Source organism: Archocentrus centrarchus, chromosome 9 (genome assembly GCF_007364275.1).
Source record: "Archocentrus centrarchus isolate MPI-CPG fArcCen1 chromosome 9, fArcCen1, whole genome shotgun sequence".
NCBI classification, from domain to species: Eukaryota; Metazoa; Chordata; class Actinopteri; order Cichliformes; family Cichlidae; genus Archocentrus; species Archocentrus centrarchus.
In genome coordinates, this window is record NC_044354.1 from 17,919,437 (window position 1) to 17,934,598 (window position 15,162).

General features: G+C 41.6%; 1 protein-coding gene across 1 annotated transcript in view; it reads right to left on the reverse strand.

The window, feature by feature from the left end:
- mctp1a (multiple C2 domains, transmembrane 1a) overlaps positions 1 to 15,162 on the reverse strand; it is a 159,404-nt gene that overhangs the window by 39,711 nt on the left and 104,531 nt on the right. The window contains exons 10-15 of the mRNA XM_030737928.1: positions 11,982 to 12,075; positions 7,220 to 7,322; positions 6,526 to 6,628; positions 5,812 to 5,913; positions 5,245 to 5,319; positions 3,078 to 3,197 (exon numbers count right to left, since the gene is read on the reverse strand). Of these exons, the coding sequence (XP_030593788.1) occupies positions 3,078 to 3,197; positions 5,245 to 5,319; positions 5,812 to 5,913; positions 6,526 to 6,628; positions 7,220 to 7,322; positions 11,982 to 12,075 (597 nt within the window). The remainder of the gene's footprint in view (positions 1 to 3,077; positions 3,198 to 5,244; positions 5,320 to 5,811; positions 5,914 to 6,525; positions 6,629 to 7,219; positions 7,323 to 11,981; positions 12,076 to 15,162) is intronic.

A 15,162-nucleotide genomic window follows, 5' to 3' on the forward strand; every position in this document is an offset into this window, starting at 1 on the left:
ACACACACATATACACTCCAATAGTTGCTTCTGTACCTGCCTTTGCTTTTTTTTTTTTTTTTCCCCTTTTTTATTTCAGCAGGGTGAATTTTTATCTAAATGCAAAGCAGGTGATAGGTGCTCCAGTTTCCTCTAGAAGTAGCTCCCTTGTCTGGGCTCTCTTCCTGATAAGAGTCCTACTTTGCCTGACATAAAAGAGCCCGGTATCATTTCCCCTGCCTCCCCAACAACCCCCAGCTCGCTGCCCTCGCCCTTCCCCGAGCTTCACAAAGCTGCCTCTATTTGCTCCCAATTCAGGGCCCAATTGCAGATAAAGTTACAGCAAATTTGTTTGGAGGAAGAGCTGCTGAGGCCTGCGGTCCCTGGGGCAATAACAGCCTTGTCTTGCAGGGGCCGTGGGGAGAGCTGGCAGCAGCAGGAGAACAGAACCCTACACCGCTCAGCCCGACAATGGCCTCAACTCTCCGGGAGGGAAAGCAAAGGAAAAGGAGGAGCGGGGAGGGAGAGATAAAGAAGAACAGGGATGCACAGAAGGACAGAACGGAGAGACACTCAGCTTGCAGGTGTGGAGAGAGGAAGCAGACGCTTAACCCTGAGACGGGGAATGGAGACACCACCCACAGACGCATACACACAGACACACATATACACAGACACCACCCATCATGCAGGACAGGAGGTAACTCCAGTCCCGTCCATTGTGCCAACGCCTCAGGCAAAGCTGCCACGGTGGCTGATTCACTGTCGGGATGGGTGGGTGACAACAGTGTGGGTGTGAGAGAGAAAAGAGTGAAAAGCTGCATGTGAGACTATGCGATATCTCTATTTCTCGCACATACCCACAAAACACACACACAACACACACACTAAACACAGCTGGCACTAATGGATGATGTGTACATGCGGCTGGTATTTCAGAATTGGGCAGAAGGAGAGTAAGAGACCATGAAGAAAATTTTGATCGTTTTTTTTTTTTGTGGAAGTGTCGAGCGGTGACACAGTCTGACAACTGCGATGATGTACTATTGCGTTCACAAACTATATATGAGCGTGCTTAAATTTGCTCCCCCGGGCTCACTTACAGGTTAAGAAGTGCACAGATTTGTAAGTTTAGAGGTTGAATTGCCCACAGCTACACCTCTCTAGCTACAACCATGTTGGAAAGTTAAGTCTAACATCTGGATAAAAAGACAGCCAGACAGAAACACACGTGCACATGTATACAGACACACATGCCCATAATCACACACAGCAGTACACCTTCATGAATGCACCACCTTGGCCAGATGGCCCCCCATAAAAACCCACTTAAAGAGATGAGTGAAGTGATTAAGAGGCCCCTCAAAGTAAGGGAGAAATGAGAGAGGGATGAAGAAACGGAGGGGAGGGAGGGAATACCTGTGTAGAGGAGAGGCTCTAAATACTCTGATGCTTTTAGCTAAGTGCTCACTCCTACGTTAACAGACTCCCAAAAGAGCTGGGGATGGGTGGGTGGACTACAATGACACCTAAAATTCAGAATTTCTATAAAACTATAAAACACTGTGTCCTTGGCCTAGATAGATACTTTCTCGTCATCTGAATCCAATCAGATTTTGAACAGTAGGTTAGTCAAAAATGGATGGACTATATGCTGTTCAAAAAAAAACTTGCGAAGATCTATACAAGGCACATACATCTGTTTGTATGTGCTGACACACAGGCAGCGCTGTCCAAGGCTATTTCCTCCTCTCCATTCACCATGCAGATTGGTATTTCTAAAGTGACCTTGTTATGGGTGAATTCCTTGACATTTTTTTGTCTGACACATTCATTTATTTATAAAAGATAAGACACAAGGACTCCCGCCCAGTTCAGCCTTACACGAGAGAAAATGCAAACATGCATGCACGCACCGAGCTCGCACACAAATGCGCCCGCTCGCGCAAAGAGGAAAATGTTAACTGATCAATACTGTGTCTCTTCTGACCCACGTCTTGTGATGACACTGTGACCTGCTGTGCAAACACACACGCGTTCACCCTCCGGAGAGATTAAACTGGTGTCAGCCAGCCAAATGCTGCTAATGTCTAATGTCTGCTGCAGAAGATGCTCTGTGATCCAATGGTAAAGGGCTGGGGCAAGTTGGGTCCACCTGTCCTGTAGCTACTTAAGTCAGGACACTAAACCAGACAGGATTAAATGCCTGCTCTGTCATCTTTAGGGTAGAAACCTCCATACAGCCACTCACTGCCCTGCAGGAGAATGTCTTTTACTGATAGCTCTGCTGTCCAATTACACTTCACCTTTTAATACCAGACACAGATGACAGGGAGGAGAGTGAAAAGAGAGAGCGAGGGAGGGAGGATGAAGAGGAGGCCAGTGGGTGACGAGAGAAAGAGCCTGCAATTTCTACTGTCTGCAAGAACAGCTTGTCACACTTCGGTAGATTGTACTGTAGCTGCATTTTCTCAGTATTTGGACATCTGATGGGTCTAATAAAATAGTGTTTAAGCTGCAACACCAACCCTCCACTTATTCCTAGTAAGAGAGAGTCAAGGCCAATGCTGCCAAATCAAGTATATGATGTGTGTGTAATTAATACAAAAACAGAAAAAACTTAATCCAGTCTACCACAGCGTGACATCTGAGTGTGTGTGAGTAACAATCTGTCTGGGTATGGTGTGCTTGACCGTGCTGCTTGAGACATCAACAGTCTCTTGTGTTAAATTATGAGTGAAGGATGCACACTCTGTTAACAGAAATGGCCCTACATCCTCACTGAGCTGTGTCTGTAGTGTGTTTTTAGTGTGAAAGGTGCAAGCAGTTAAAATATATGGTTATTTAGAATGGTACTGATCAAGGCAGAGGTTATGTGATTTCTCAGTGCCAAAAGAGTGGAGCAATTACAATTAGGTATACATGTCTCCTACATTAAATCTGAAACAACACAATATGATTCATCAACTGAGCAACTGTACACAAGTAAGAAATATATATCACACACACGCACACAAATATATCTGTCATGCATTAAATGTGCCAATTTATATTTGATATGCCACATTTACAGTATATTTGATGGGACATGCACATACCACAAAGGCACAGATGCTCCTCTGCGGAGAGTCCCATTCGAAGCAGCTGTTTATGTAGCAGCCCGTGTTGATCAGGACCATGATGCAGCGTCTAACTCGGGTGAAGTTGCGCAAAAGCAACTGAGAAAAAGGCAAACAAGTGAAAGTTTATGCAAGTGAGGGTTTAAGGTCAAACTGTGTGCTAAACCGAAGAAAACATGGTGGTGTTATAAACGTGCTGTGCGTGATTTATTACTTCACTGTGAAAATGGTATATCCAATATGTAAACAAACAGATGGGGAATGAGACTCGGTGTGACAGGTAGATGTGTGTAAAATAAAAACAGGAGCAAAATGATCCATCCAAGCACAGCTGTCATAGTCCCGCTGATAAGACACTTGTGGTGACATACTGTTAAAGGGGTCACCTTTCTCTCCTTTACATTTATTTAAAGTGAGAAATTAACACTATTTAATAAAAAAAAAAAAAAAGTCAGATTCTTTTAATTAGCACATTAGATTAAACAGCATACTGGAATTAAGTCTTAATGTGGCACCTTCTAGCCCTAAAGTGTCTCATTCTACTGTCTCTTTGTAAGATTAAATGAAGCCTCGTATTGCAGCTCAAGATCTGCATCTTTGACTTCACTTCGGATTCACTATTATATCACAGTACTTAAGAATAACATGTTGTCTCTACTTGAATAACAATATAAGACTGGCATCGGATCAGCCGCCACAGCAAGCTGACTCACAGTGTTTCTTTAAGTCTGTTCTCCCAGTGATAAAGTTTAGCACAATAACAACCAAAAAAAAAAAAAAAACTCTAAGACAGTCCCAGGATTCTCCTCCCTGGGCGTTCTCCAGGCATTTGGCCGGAGATGAGATAGAACTGGCTAACTGCAGGGAATAACAGCAAGAACGCCAATCATCCAATCAGGTCACCAACAGGAGAAAGTGCTCCCACAGGACAAACTGCCTCTTCAGTTTGCTCCTAAAAGATTCTAGGGCATTATTTTACTCCTTGTGTTTTAATGTGTACCGAAGACAATATGTGTCTGCAGCGCTGCAATATGGATTTTGCATGTGTTCAGTGGCTTGAATGCTTTGATGCTAGATGATGTGAAAATGTTCCTGCTTTATGTATCATCATTTCTTGAAAGACCAGGGATGATTATATTGTGTCCTGCTGGGGTGACATAACATCCCTGATAGGGATAACTCATTTTTCATTATGTCAAACACAACCTTTAGCTATTTCCTAAAACTTATGAAAGTGGATAAATCATTGGTTATGTTAAAAAAAAAGCATACTTTTAATTAAATACTTATGTTTGATGGGCAGCGTATGTGTGTGTGTGTGTGTGTTTTATCTTCTTTTCAGTTTGCGTCTGCTCACTAAGCAGCAAGCAACAGCAGGGGAGCTGCTACCGCACAAAAGAGTCCTCATGGGGCAATCCCTCCAAAGCAGCCAGTGACATCATCATTGCGAGACGCTGACATGGGTCATCTCTATGAGTCAGGGGTGAAATGGAGATAAAAAAGGATTCTGCACTTGGGAGAAAAGCTCAGAGTGGGCCAAGCTGGGAAGCATCAGAGAAAGCAGAGTGGAAACAGTGAGGAAAGAAGGGACTAGATGGAGGGCTGACAAAAGGGTGGTGTGGGAGCTGGTGTCTGTGTTGTGCTATGTTAGGCAGGGCTGTGCTCGGCTGTGCGTGGTGCAACACTGACTGCTGAGCCCAAACGGTCACTCATATGACATGTCTGATGTGGGCCAGCCCCTACTATTCATCTCTTTGTGGTGCCGCCACACTGAGCAGCGTGACAATGAAGTGCAAAGCAGCAGTGGCAAAGAGGGCCAACTATAAGGATGGCCAATCTACTTATGCACCCCGGAGCTGACAGCTTGACATTTCTATTCACCACTCAGAGTGGATGCGAGGGGGTAGAGATGAGAGAAGAGGGAGAGGAGGAAAGGGAAAAAAAAAAAAGAAGAAGAAACAAAATGCTGTTTTTCCTTCAATCATCCTCTTGTATCTTGCCCACACAGTTGTTGTGCTTTACAAAATGCCACTCACCAGGGTTGTTGGTTTTGCTTCAGACAGTTAAGCAGAATCGGGGTTGCAGTGGTGGACACAGATAAAAATAAGGCAGAATGGTAGAAGATGCGGTTTGGCTGATGATGTACCTGTTTGGACACTCGAGGCTCCTCCTCGATATACTTTTGCTCAATAGGAATCAACGTCCTGAGACCAGCCTTCACCTGGAATAAACACAAGCAGCATCGTGAACAGCAAATGGTGAGAGAGGTTTTAAGAGATTTTGAAAGGGAGATCTATGTCTTGATTATTTCAGGGCTTTCTCAAACAGACTGTATACTGGCACAACATGGCAGCACAAGCATAGAGCATGCCCCATGTCAGAGGCTAGAGAGAGTGGGAGAGCAAGCTGCAAGATGGCCGCTAACGGGACACACACGGCGATGGTGAATGGGCGAACAAAAGCTGCTGAGAGGGAGTCTTCGATAATTAAAGCCAAAACGAGGATGAGGGACAAGGGACGAAGGATGAGATGGAAGCGAGGGGGGGGTGGAAGGGGGGAGACAAACAGAATAAAGACAACAGCAGCGTAGAAAGGGTGGGGATGCTGGGGAGAACAAGAGAGGAATGGGAGAAAGGATAATAGGGGGTGGGGGGCAAAATAGAAAAAAAAAAAAATCAGGGAGGGGACTCAAAACAGCAAAAGAAAGACTTACAGCATTAAAAATCACGTCTATTTCGAGAAAGATGACCCCTTTTGTTGGCCCTGTCAGCTCCTTGCTTTTCAAGGCGTAGGCTTTGCGTTCTCCATTTTGGATCTGTGGGAGAGGGACATGACAGGCGTCTGTCTGGCAATACCCGGCTGAATCGGCTCCCCGGGCCACCTTTGAACCCCAGCTGCTGGCGCTGACAGGGAACCCAAAACAACTGTGGCAACTCTGACAAGTACCTGTTCATTACCCACTGCAGCTCAGCTCTGTCAAACAGAAATTAACTATCCTGGGGAATCATACTGTACAGCAGAGCATGGGTATATTATACACACAGTTCCTTCACAGGCTTTTTTTTTTTTTTTATGAAAATAAGAGAGACACTTCTGCCTTTATTTATTTAGTTTTTCAAATGACATTGTTCAGTGTCTCTATCAGTGTCATTTTCATATCATCTCTCATTCCCTAACTTCCGATCTTCTCAACTATCAATCTCTTCTTTCTTCTCAGCCTCTCTTCCATTTTTTTCTCGCTCCTGTCATCTCTTTCTCTTTGCGCAATAATAACAGTGTCATGAGTAAAGCTGCAAAAATAACCTCTGCTCTTTATATCTCTATTTTCATTTTCAGTTTTTGTTTCTCTACGTTCTCTCTATTACTCCCAAGGGATGTAAAAAAAAAAAGAAAAGAAAAGAAACACAGAAATCTGCCTTTGACTCACATTTAGTAAAGGAATAGCCACTTTTCCCAGGAAGTCTGCACTTCTGTCTCTGTCCTCATCGTAAACAGTGACCTCAAGTACCGAGTGGATGTCCTTCACATTACTGGACAATACACAAAGAAAACACCAGTGACACACACACACAAAAATGTGAGCTACAAACTTTAACTTTTTTTGTAAATGCTAAAGACACAGAAAACGGTTTAAAAACTCCGTTAGCACATGATGTATTATGAATGCTTCACATCTGAGAAACCTGTATTATATTTACATCTATGAAAACATATGTAATAAGATGCACATTCAAAGAAAGTCTAAATTAACCTGTCCCATCACTGGGAATTTCTCAACAAACAAAGAAACATTAAAAATAGGATAATAATAAATAAAAAAACAGATTAATAGCTATAAATATTTTTAAAGGTCTAGGTTCATTAACGAAAATAGAAGTCCACCCTTTGAACTGAGATGAACAGATCTTTTTTTCACTGCTCACACTGGTCCAGATTATATTTTTAAAGTAGCAAATGAACAGGATGAAAGCCACGAGGAAAATGAAATTATTCATATATACTTCTTTCTTTTTTTTTAATGAAACTGGTTTAATCAACTTGTCATTCAAGGATACGTTTCACTTCTAAAAATTTTGTCTGCGTGCATGAGCAGACATACGGGTACTGTAAAAGTCACTCACAAAGTGAAGACCTTGTTCCACTCTGGGTTAAGGTTTTTGTAGACTGTGTGCGTCTGCAGCCGATCGTTACTCAGCTCCACTACACAGAATGGGTCACTCTTACCTGCCAAGCAGAAAAATAATAATAATAATAAAGACAAGAGAGCAAAAAGCAGGCAAGAACAACCTTCTTAGTGAAGATATAAACACAGCAGATGATAAAATGAAAATCTTAAGTAATTCAAACAGCTTTTGTCTATCTCAAATACCTCATACTCTTAAGACATATAGCATCCTCCCCTTATGTCACATGACAGCTCCAATACCCTGGACTTATCAGAGCTGCAACAAAATGATTCTTTCATTTTTAGCCCCAACGCCCCGCATATTATACAACGGTATATCAGCGCAACAGCTGCAAGCCAATTCTATCAGCATCCCGGGTACATGGGACAACTAGAAGATAAGCTTCAGGACAACTGCGCCTTGGGCAGTCACAAGGAAAGGGTGAGAGAGAGAGAGAGAGAAAAGCGAAAGAGGACTTTGAAAATGGGTGGTGCGGAGAACACAGAGGTCGAGGTGTCTCTGAAGGCCCGAGAATTTTTGAGCTGGAGATAAAGACGGCCAGGCACGGAGCGTGAGAAACGCAGCTGGTCCAAAGTGAGCAGCGATGGCGGCAGCAGTGATGAAAGCAAACATATAATGTCAAAATTATATAGTGAATAAAAGACAGAGGAAACATTTGCTCGCATCATTTCTGTATTTTTGTGTAGACAGTAACAGAGATTAATAAAAAAATCAGAAAAAGTTTTTTAAAAAATAATTAAAATTTAAACTGATACACTGTCTTTGAGGAGTTTGATGACTTAAAATGACTTGAAATTAAAAGTACAGCATATATCCAAATTTACATTTATTATACAAAATAGATCATGTTGAAATTCAAGGATCACGAATGAAGGATTGCTGCCAAACTAAAACTTAAATAGACTTATCAGAAGTTTAAAATTGATAATATATAGTTTAGTATAAATGCTATTCATTAATGCTAATTAATTCCAACAAAACTTTATTACAGTTATGTAACTGGGTAGAGAGAAAAGTGAGAGAGACCAGGAAGGAGGGAAAAAATAATAATCACAGAGTTGCTTGCTCCTCCTGAGAATAGCATACTGTGCTATAATAATCAAAACCAGAGATGTCCCATATATTCTCGATTTGTTTACTAACATCTCACATTTCAAATTCTTTGTACACAGAAAGCAGTGAGACCAGCTCCCTGTGCCTGCCAGCCCACCTACCATCAATGAACTAAAAACAACAAAACTCTTAATTTTGACTTTGATCATTATGTTTTATTAAAAACTGTTGGGGAGTCGTTGCAGCTGGGTTTTTTTTTTTTTTTGTTTTTTGTTTTTTTTTCAAACCTATCATTTGAAAAGGCTGGGTCATTAAGTTAAAAAAAATAAAGAGAAAAAAAAAGTCCCTGGCAAATTTCCAGGGAAAGTATTGGGAATACTGAACACTGAAAAGCAGCAATGTTGCATAATAAAATTCAATAAAAAAGAGATTGAGTTCAAAGCACCCCCGCCCCCCCAAAAAAAAAAAAAAAAAAAAAAACTGTGCGTCCGTCTTGTGTTTATAAGTCATAGGAAGTGCGCGCATGTGTGTGTGTGTGCCATTGATTAGTGTGATTTTCTTCAAATGCTGTGACAAGGCCAGGACATTTAGTGGGTGTGCAAAGTAAATGTCACTGTGATCAATGCTGAGGCAGAGGTGTTGCCTTTCATATCTGTCTGTGGCGTTCCACTGATGTAGAGTGTTTCAAGTGGATATTGACAGCTCCGACTTCTACAGAAAATCAGATATGTTAAAATAGACAAAAGAAAAGAGACTCGAGACCCTGCTTCTCAGTGCCTCTCAGTTTACACTTTGTTGTCTGTAGAGTAACACTTTAAATGCAATTCTTTGGATCGTAACTAAAAATGATTTAAATTTTAAACCAATAAAAAAAAACTTTTTTCCCCCCAAAGCAGTTTTCACTCTTTTTTTTTTTTTTTTTTTTACAGAAAATGTTTCAATCTTCCTTAATAATCCCAGAGTGTCCATATCATTCACAATTATAATGTCATTGCCACAGACCAAATCTGATTAAATCTAAATGCAATCACCCAAATTAGGAGATGGAAATTATTTCTGCAGAAGTCCGTCCCTTCCCCCATTTTCTCTCTAATATTCCATTTTTAATGACATGGCAGGCTGTGTTGCTGCAAAGAGCCAGTTGTTATTGATGGTGAACTTTCACCTTACTGGCCACCAGCACCAGAGGCAGCTGTCTTAACCAATTACACGCTCAGGTTTGAGCGCCACTCAGTGATCATCCAGGTAATGTCTGAGTAAAGCTCCTCCCCCTCCCCACTGGGTCCCATCTCTATGACAGTGGCGAAGGGTTTGCAGCAAGAAGTGGGCTCAAATTAATTTCAGAGTGCTCTAAGATAAGTGGCGAATGGATACAGTATAGAAATGAGGAAGCATACTGTAATTGCCTCACAGAAAGCTTAGAGTTAGTGAGGAGTTTGAGGTTGCAGAGAGAACGCGGGCTCTCATGTTGCTGTATTATCACAGTTAATTATAATTCATACTTTAAAATATAAACCAGTGCATCACCATGTTCATTTTAACAGGTCAATCAATATAAGCAGCAATATTTACCAAGCATTCAAGTTAATAAATGTGGACTTCCCTGGCAAGTTTACACATTCTGTGTGTCTGGTGATGATGCTGCTGCAAGTACACGCATGCATGTGTGTGTGTGTGAGTGCGCACGCATGTGTGTGTCTCACTATTGAAATGTTCTAAGAGTATAGCATCCACTCAGAGGGACAAGAGCTGGCAGACAAAAGGGATTGTTGGTTTTAGAGACTATTTTCAGTTATCCTACTTGGGCTGGAGTGGAGCTACTCCACAAAAACACTCCAATTAGAGAGAGAGATGGCCAGAGAGGAGAGGGAGAGAGGGGAGGAGTAGGGGAAAAAAAAAGAGGAGAGGAGACAGGCAGCCTGAATGGGAGAGCGATGGTGAACTCTTTCTCTCTCACTGACCTCCTCTCTCTCTCTCTTTTCCTGTCTCTGTCTGTTTGTCTGTCCTTCTGTTTCTCTCTCACCTTGCTCCTGACCCTCTCTTGGTCTGCGTTGTTAAAATGGGGTGTTCATGTGGTGAGGGCTCTTATGTGGCTCTTACAGAGCTATTGTTTCTGCCAGTGACACGCACACGGGCGCACACACACACAGCATCAGACTCAAAACAGGCATAAGCAATTTAAAAACATCCCCTGTGCCTTGTCTGTTATCAGTATCAGTCCACTGACTGTATCCCTCTCTGCAGGGTTAGGCTGCTTCTGGAACAAAATTAATAGATTTGCTTTTACGTTCAAGAGCGTACAAATTCAAAGGTGCTTTCCTATTAAACTGTTTTTATTTTAAAATCTCTTTGGCTGTGACAAAAAAAAGAAAAAACTGTAAAGTTGAGTGTCAAAACATTTCTCCTGTGAAATTACATTTTCAAATTATTTAAATTCCTTTTAAACTTTTTTCTTTAAAATCTAATTAATATTCGTCCCATGGTATAACAGCCAAACTATTGCAAATGTTAGATACCAGTGCAACCTGAGCACATGCTATGTGAAATATTACCACTAGTTCCCAAGGCATGTCATATTTTACTGTGGAGTCTGTTGCAATCATTTCAAACCCTGTAGGCTACAGAGATACTTCTAAAAAAAAAAAAAAAAAAATGTTTTTAATGACTGTATCAAACCGGCAATGACAAATTGAAAGACAAACTTCCAATAAACAATCCACAATTTTCCTCTGTTTATTTTCCAAGAGGAATTCATGAAGCTTAGACAAACAAATGATGAACTCTCCAATATAGTCACAGAGCAAATTTGTGCTCCAAGTGAAATACAAGAACCAGAGAACAATTTGGCTTGCACTCTGACTGCTCCAGTCGCTCCCTGCAATAACCCAAAATCAACCAGCTCCGCTCTGTGTTCGCTAATGGGACTGTGGATGTTTCAAATGGAGTAAAAACTCCAGGACTCTCTCTCCATCACGCACACGCACACACACACACACGAACTCTCACACACATATTTTCTTCTTCCCTCTCTCCCTTTACTAGATAATACAGAGTGAAAAACTAGGCCTGTCCACTGTAGACCTAATTAAAAGTAAGAATTAATGGAGAATGGAGGATTCAGAGAGAGCAAGCAGAGAGAGCACGGGAGGAGGGATGAGAGTGATTTGTTGGTTCAAATGTGTACTTTTTCTCTATTATTCAAATGAGCAGCCTGCATCTTTTCTAAAAATGCAGAGACAAATTTAGCGTCCTGCACAAAGTAGACTTTAACTCTCTCTGAGGAGTCTCGCAAAAGATCATCCCTTAAACAAAAATTACACCCTGACTTTATCTTTGTCTAGATTTATGGCAGATTGCTGGTGGAGGAAACTGCTGTCTAGATGCGAACATTATGCAAAAGTTATTTAGAGCAAAAGATATACATTTGTCTTGATAGTGTCACCTATCAGATGTTCTAGCAGTGCTCACTCTGATAGTATAAACAGAAATTGCGAAATATCAGCAAAGCTTTTTTTTGGTGTATAAATATAAGAGCGTGCATCTAAGTTTTTTTAAAAAAAGAAACTAACTTATGAAAATGTACTGCAAACGAGAAGTATAGAGGTCACAGCTCTGTTGTTTGGACCATAGGTTATTGTCTTACCTGTGACATCTGCTGCCATTAGTCCCTCGGCCCTGATGACCTTAACTTGGACCACACCGACATCTTTCAGGTTGTGGAATGACCTCCAGAGGCTCTAAAACATCCCAGAAACAGGGGTGAAAGGTCAAAGAGGATGGCAAATTAGCACCGAAGTGAAAGGCATGTCAATAGCCTGACATTTCATAAAGAGAGGAAAGGGTAGATTATGTCCTTTACCAGCCTTTATTTGAAAATGTAGAGCTGGCATTTATAGTCGAGTCTAGAGGAGAAATGGCTGAATTTCATTTAATGAAGTAGTTGTGCATGCCTATATGAAATGTTTCCTGACTTTTTTTACTTTTAAATGTTATGATTTTACTGATTTTATTTTTTGTAAAGCAGATGAGCCATGCAGAAATGACAGGAGCAAACAAAAATAATAGGGGTCTTTACTTTCGGCAACATCCCATTAAGTAGAACGACATCAAAGTTCGACAGATTTCAGCATTACATGTATTAACAGGAAGGAAAATTGGCGGTAAGAATTTGTTACAATTGTTATTGTTCAACTGTTGCTGTTTTTGCCTTTACTAAAGCACAAAGAAATTTCCTACGCTGTTTTAAAGAAAGCTAGCTGTTTATGGAGCCAGAAGTTACGACTCATATGCATAAAAAAAAAAGACCTAACTGATATTAATGTGCCCTCCTTTTGTGTTTGCTTCATAAAGCGAGATGGAGAAAAAATATGATAAACGATATTGTGGTGAGGAAACATAATACGTGACGAATGGCTTGCAGGCAAACAGATGCCTTTAAGTCTACAGTGAAAAGGGATGCACTGTATGCACAAAGTTTCAATAACCAGGATAAGGATGACTGTAAAAATTAGTCTGTAAATCTGGTGAATAAAGGGAGACCTGTGGAGATCATCAGCACGACCGTGACGCATGACCAGCCGCGCGCACACACGCAGCCATAAAGTTGTGCTTTTGTTCACGCCCAGATTCTCAGGTATAAACACATGCATAGAAAACCTACACTCGGGCCAAATCGAGTAGCATGTCGGCGTGTCTTAAAAGCAGAGTGGAAATGCACTTCACTTCAATTTATTTCTCTCTCTCTGGCAATAACCCCTTCCATCCCCAAAGGAGTAATTATAATTTAAATTTCAGAGTCAGGGCCAGGCTACAGACTTAATTCATTATTACCAACTCTGTCAGACTCTGCCTGTTTCCAGCGATATCATTGTCCAAACGCTCTCTAAAGGAGATGAGAGGGGAGAGTGTGCGAAAGAAAGAGAGGGGGAAACAGAGTGTGCGAAAGAGAGAGACATACAGAAAGAGAGCGCAAAGAGAGAGGGGACAACTCTCAATTTTTAAGGACCGATTTCTCTGAAGATACAGCTGCTTGTTGTGATTACTGGTGAGCAGCAAAGAAGACAGAGACAAAGGGAAAAAAAAAACAGTCTGCAAGAGGGCATGAGGGGGGCGACAGAGGAAGAGGCAAGGGCAAACTAATAGCTCACTAGTTTGTGTGTTAGGGTTCAAAGACGAGAGCATGCCGTGATGGTTAATAATCCAGCTGTAAGACTGGGGATTGAAGATCAATACTTTTTTGGTAATGATCAAAATGTGCCTATAGCAAGGAGTATGAAAAATGTCACGAATGTCTGGACAGTCAATTGAATAATCTCTCACTTATCCAGTTTCACCTTTGCTTTATTGGTCAGATTAAAAAGTGTGTTGTGCATCAAGGGTGAGGTGTGAATCAAACACTGTTTGCTTTCCTCTTAATACACAGATGTGCAAAAATGGCATGAGACTAAATTACTTCTTTAATGTACTGATGCTGAGATTCATTCATCTCACCCCCCCCAAGCCATTCCTATGCTATTCAGCCCTTCCTCCCACCATACGGGCTCCCTGAGGGGACCTTTAGAGTTCAGCTTCAATCCATGATTGGTAGAAAGAACACACCCAACCTCCACAAGGATTCAAATTCTCATCAGAAAGACAGTCAGGAATAGATGGCTTGGATAGACAGGTAGAGAGAAAGACAGAAAGGAGGCCAAGACATACCACCCCACTTATGGCTCGCCACACCCTCATCAGCTCACAGGTGGATAAGGAGGAAATGATAAAGGAGAAATGAACAGAAGAGAAGAGGAGAAAAAAAATTAAAGGACAGAGTTGGCTTTCATAAGACAAACCCCCACCCCGTCATTGACTGACATCTTGTCACTGTGATGTCTTCTTCCCGTCTCTGTCACAGTCCGCAGACACATGAACACACAAAATGAATCAGCGCCGGCATAGGCTTATGACTCACTGTCATCTTTTCAGCATGTCACCTTTCATCACCACTGCATAACATTTCACACATAGAAACACGTACACACAAACACACACACACACACACACACACACACACACACACACACACACACACACACACACACACACACACGCACACGCACACGCACACGCACACACACACATACACACACACACACACGCGCGCGCACACAGCACAATACCGGAGATATTTGATCAAATGATGGAGAATGCTCACATCAAAAACCAAATGGTAACAACGTGCTGGTCCTCCTCTGGTTTCCAGCCCTGCTCGTCGACCCAGGATCACAGGGCCCGTTTGACATGAGCCAGTGCTACGTGGAATCGATAATAGGTGTGGTAATTGCCACACAATTTCTGACTTGCTCTTGCTTCATGCAAGGCAGCTGCAGGTTTTGGAGTCAGGCGCCCCAGTAGCTATCCACTAACTACACAAAGTCAGGGCTTAATGGTAAACATCTGGCTCTCACAGGATCTAAAAGCTGGCTGGTGTACATGTTAGCTCAAATGAATGACATTTTATAGAAACTTTTCAGAGATTCTGACTGGTTTTTTTGACTGGTTTTGTGCGGCTGATGGTGAGATTTATCAGTCAGAGAGGCTGAATATTTATCCTCTAAAAAGAGAAAGGCTATTGCCTTTTATGGATTTTCTCTGTACTTGACTATTTATGCTTTAAAATATTTATAAAGTTCTAGGTCAGCTGGTTAATATACAGTGGCAAAATGATACAATGCTGATTCATATGATCAAAGATTCCCTGCATAGCATTTTAATAGGCCACCATCTCTTATTTACAAATAATGGAGCTTGTGCACAGCCTGAGGTATGGTTATAGCAATATTTTT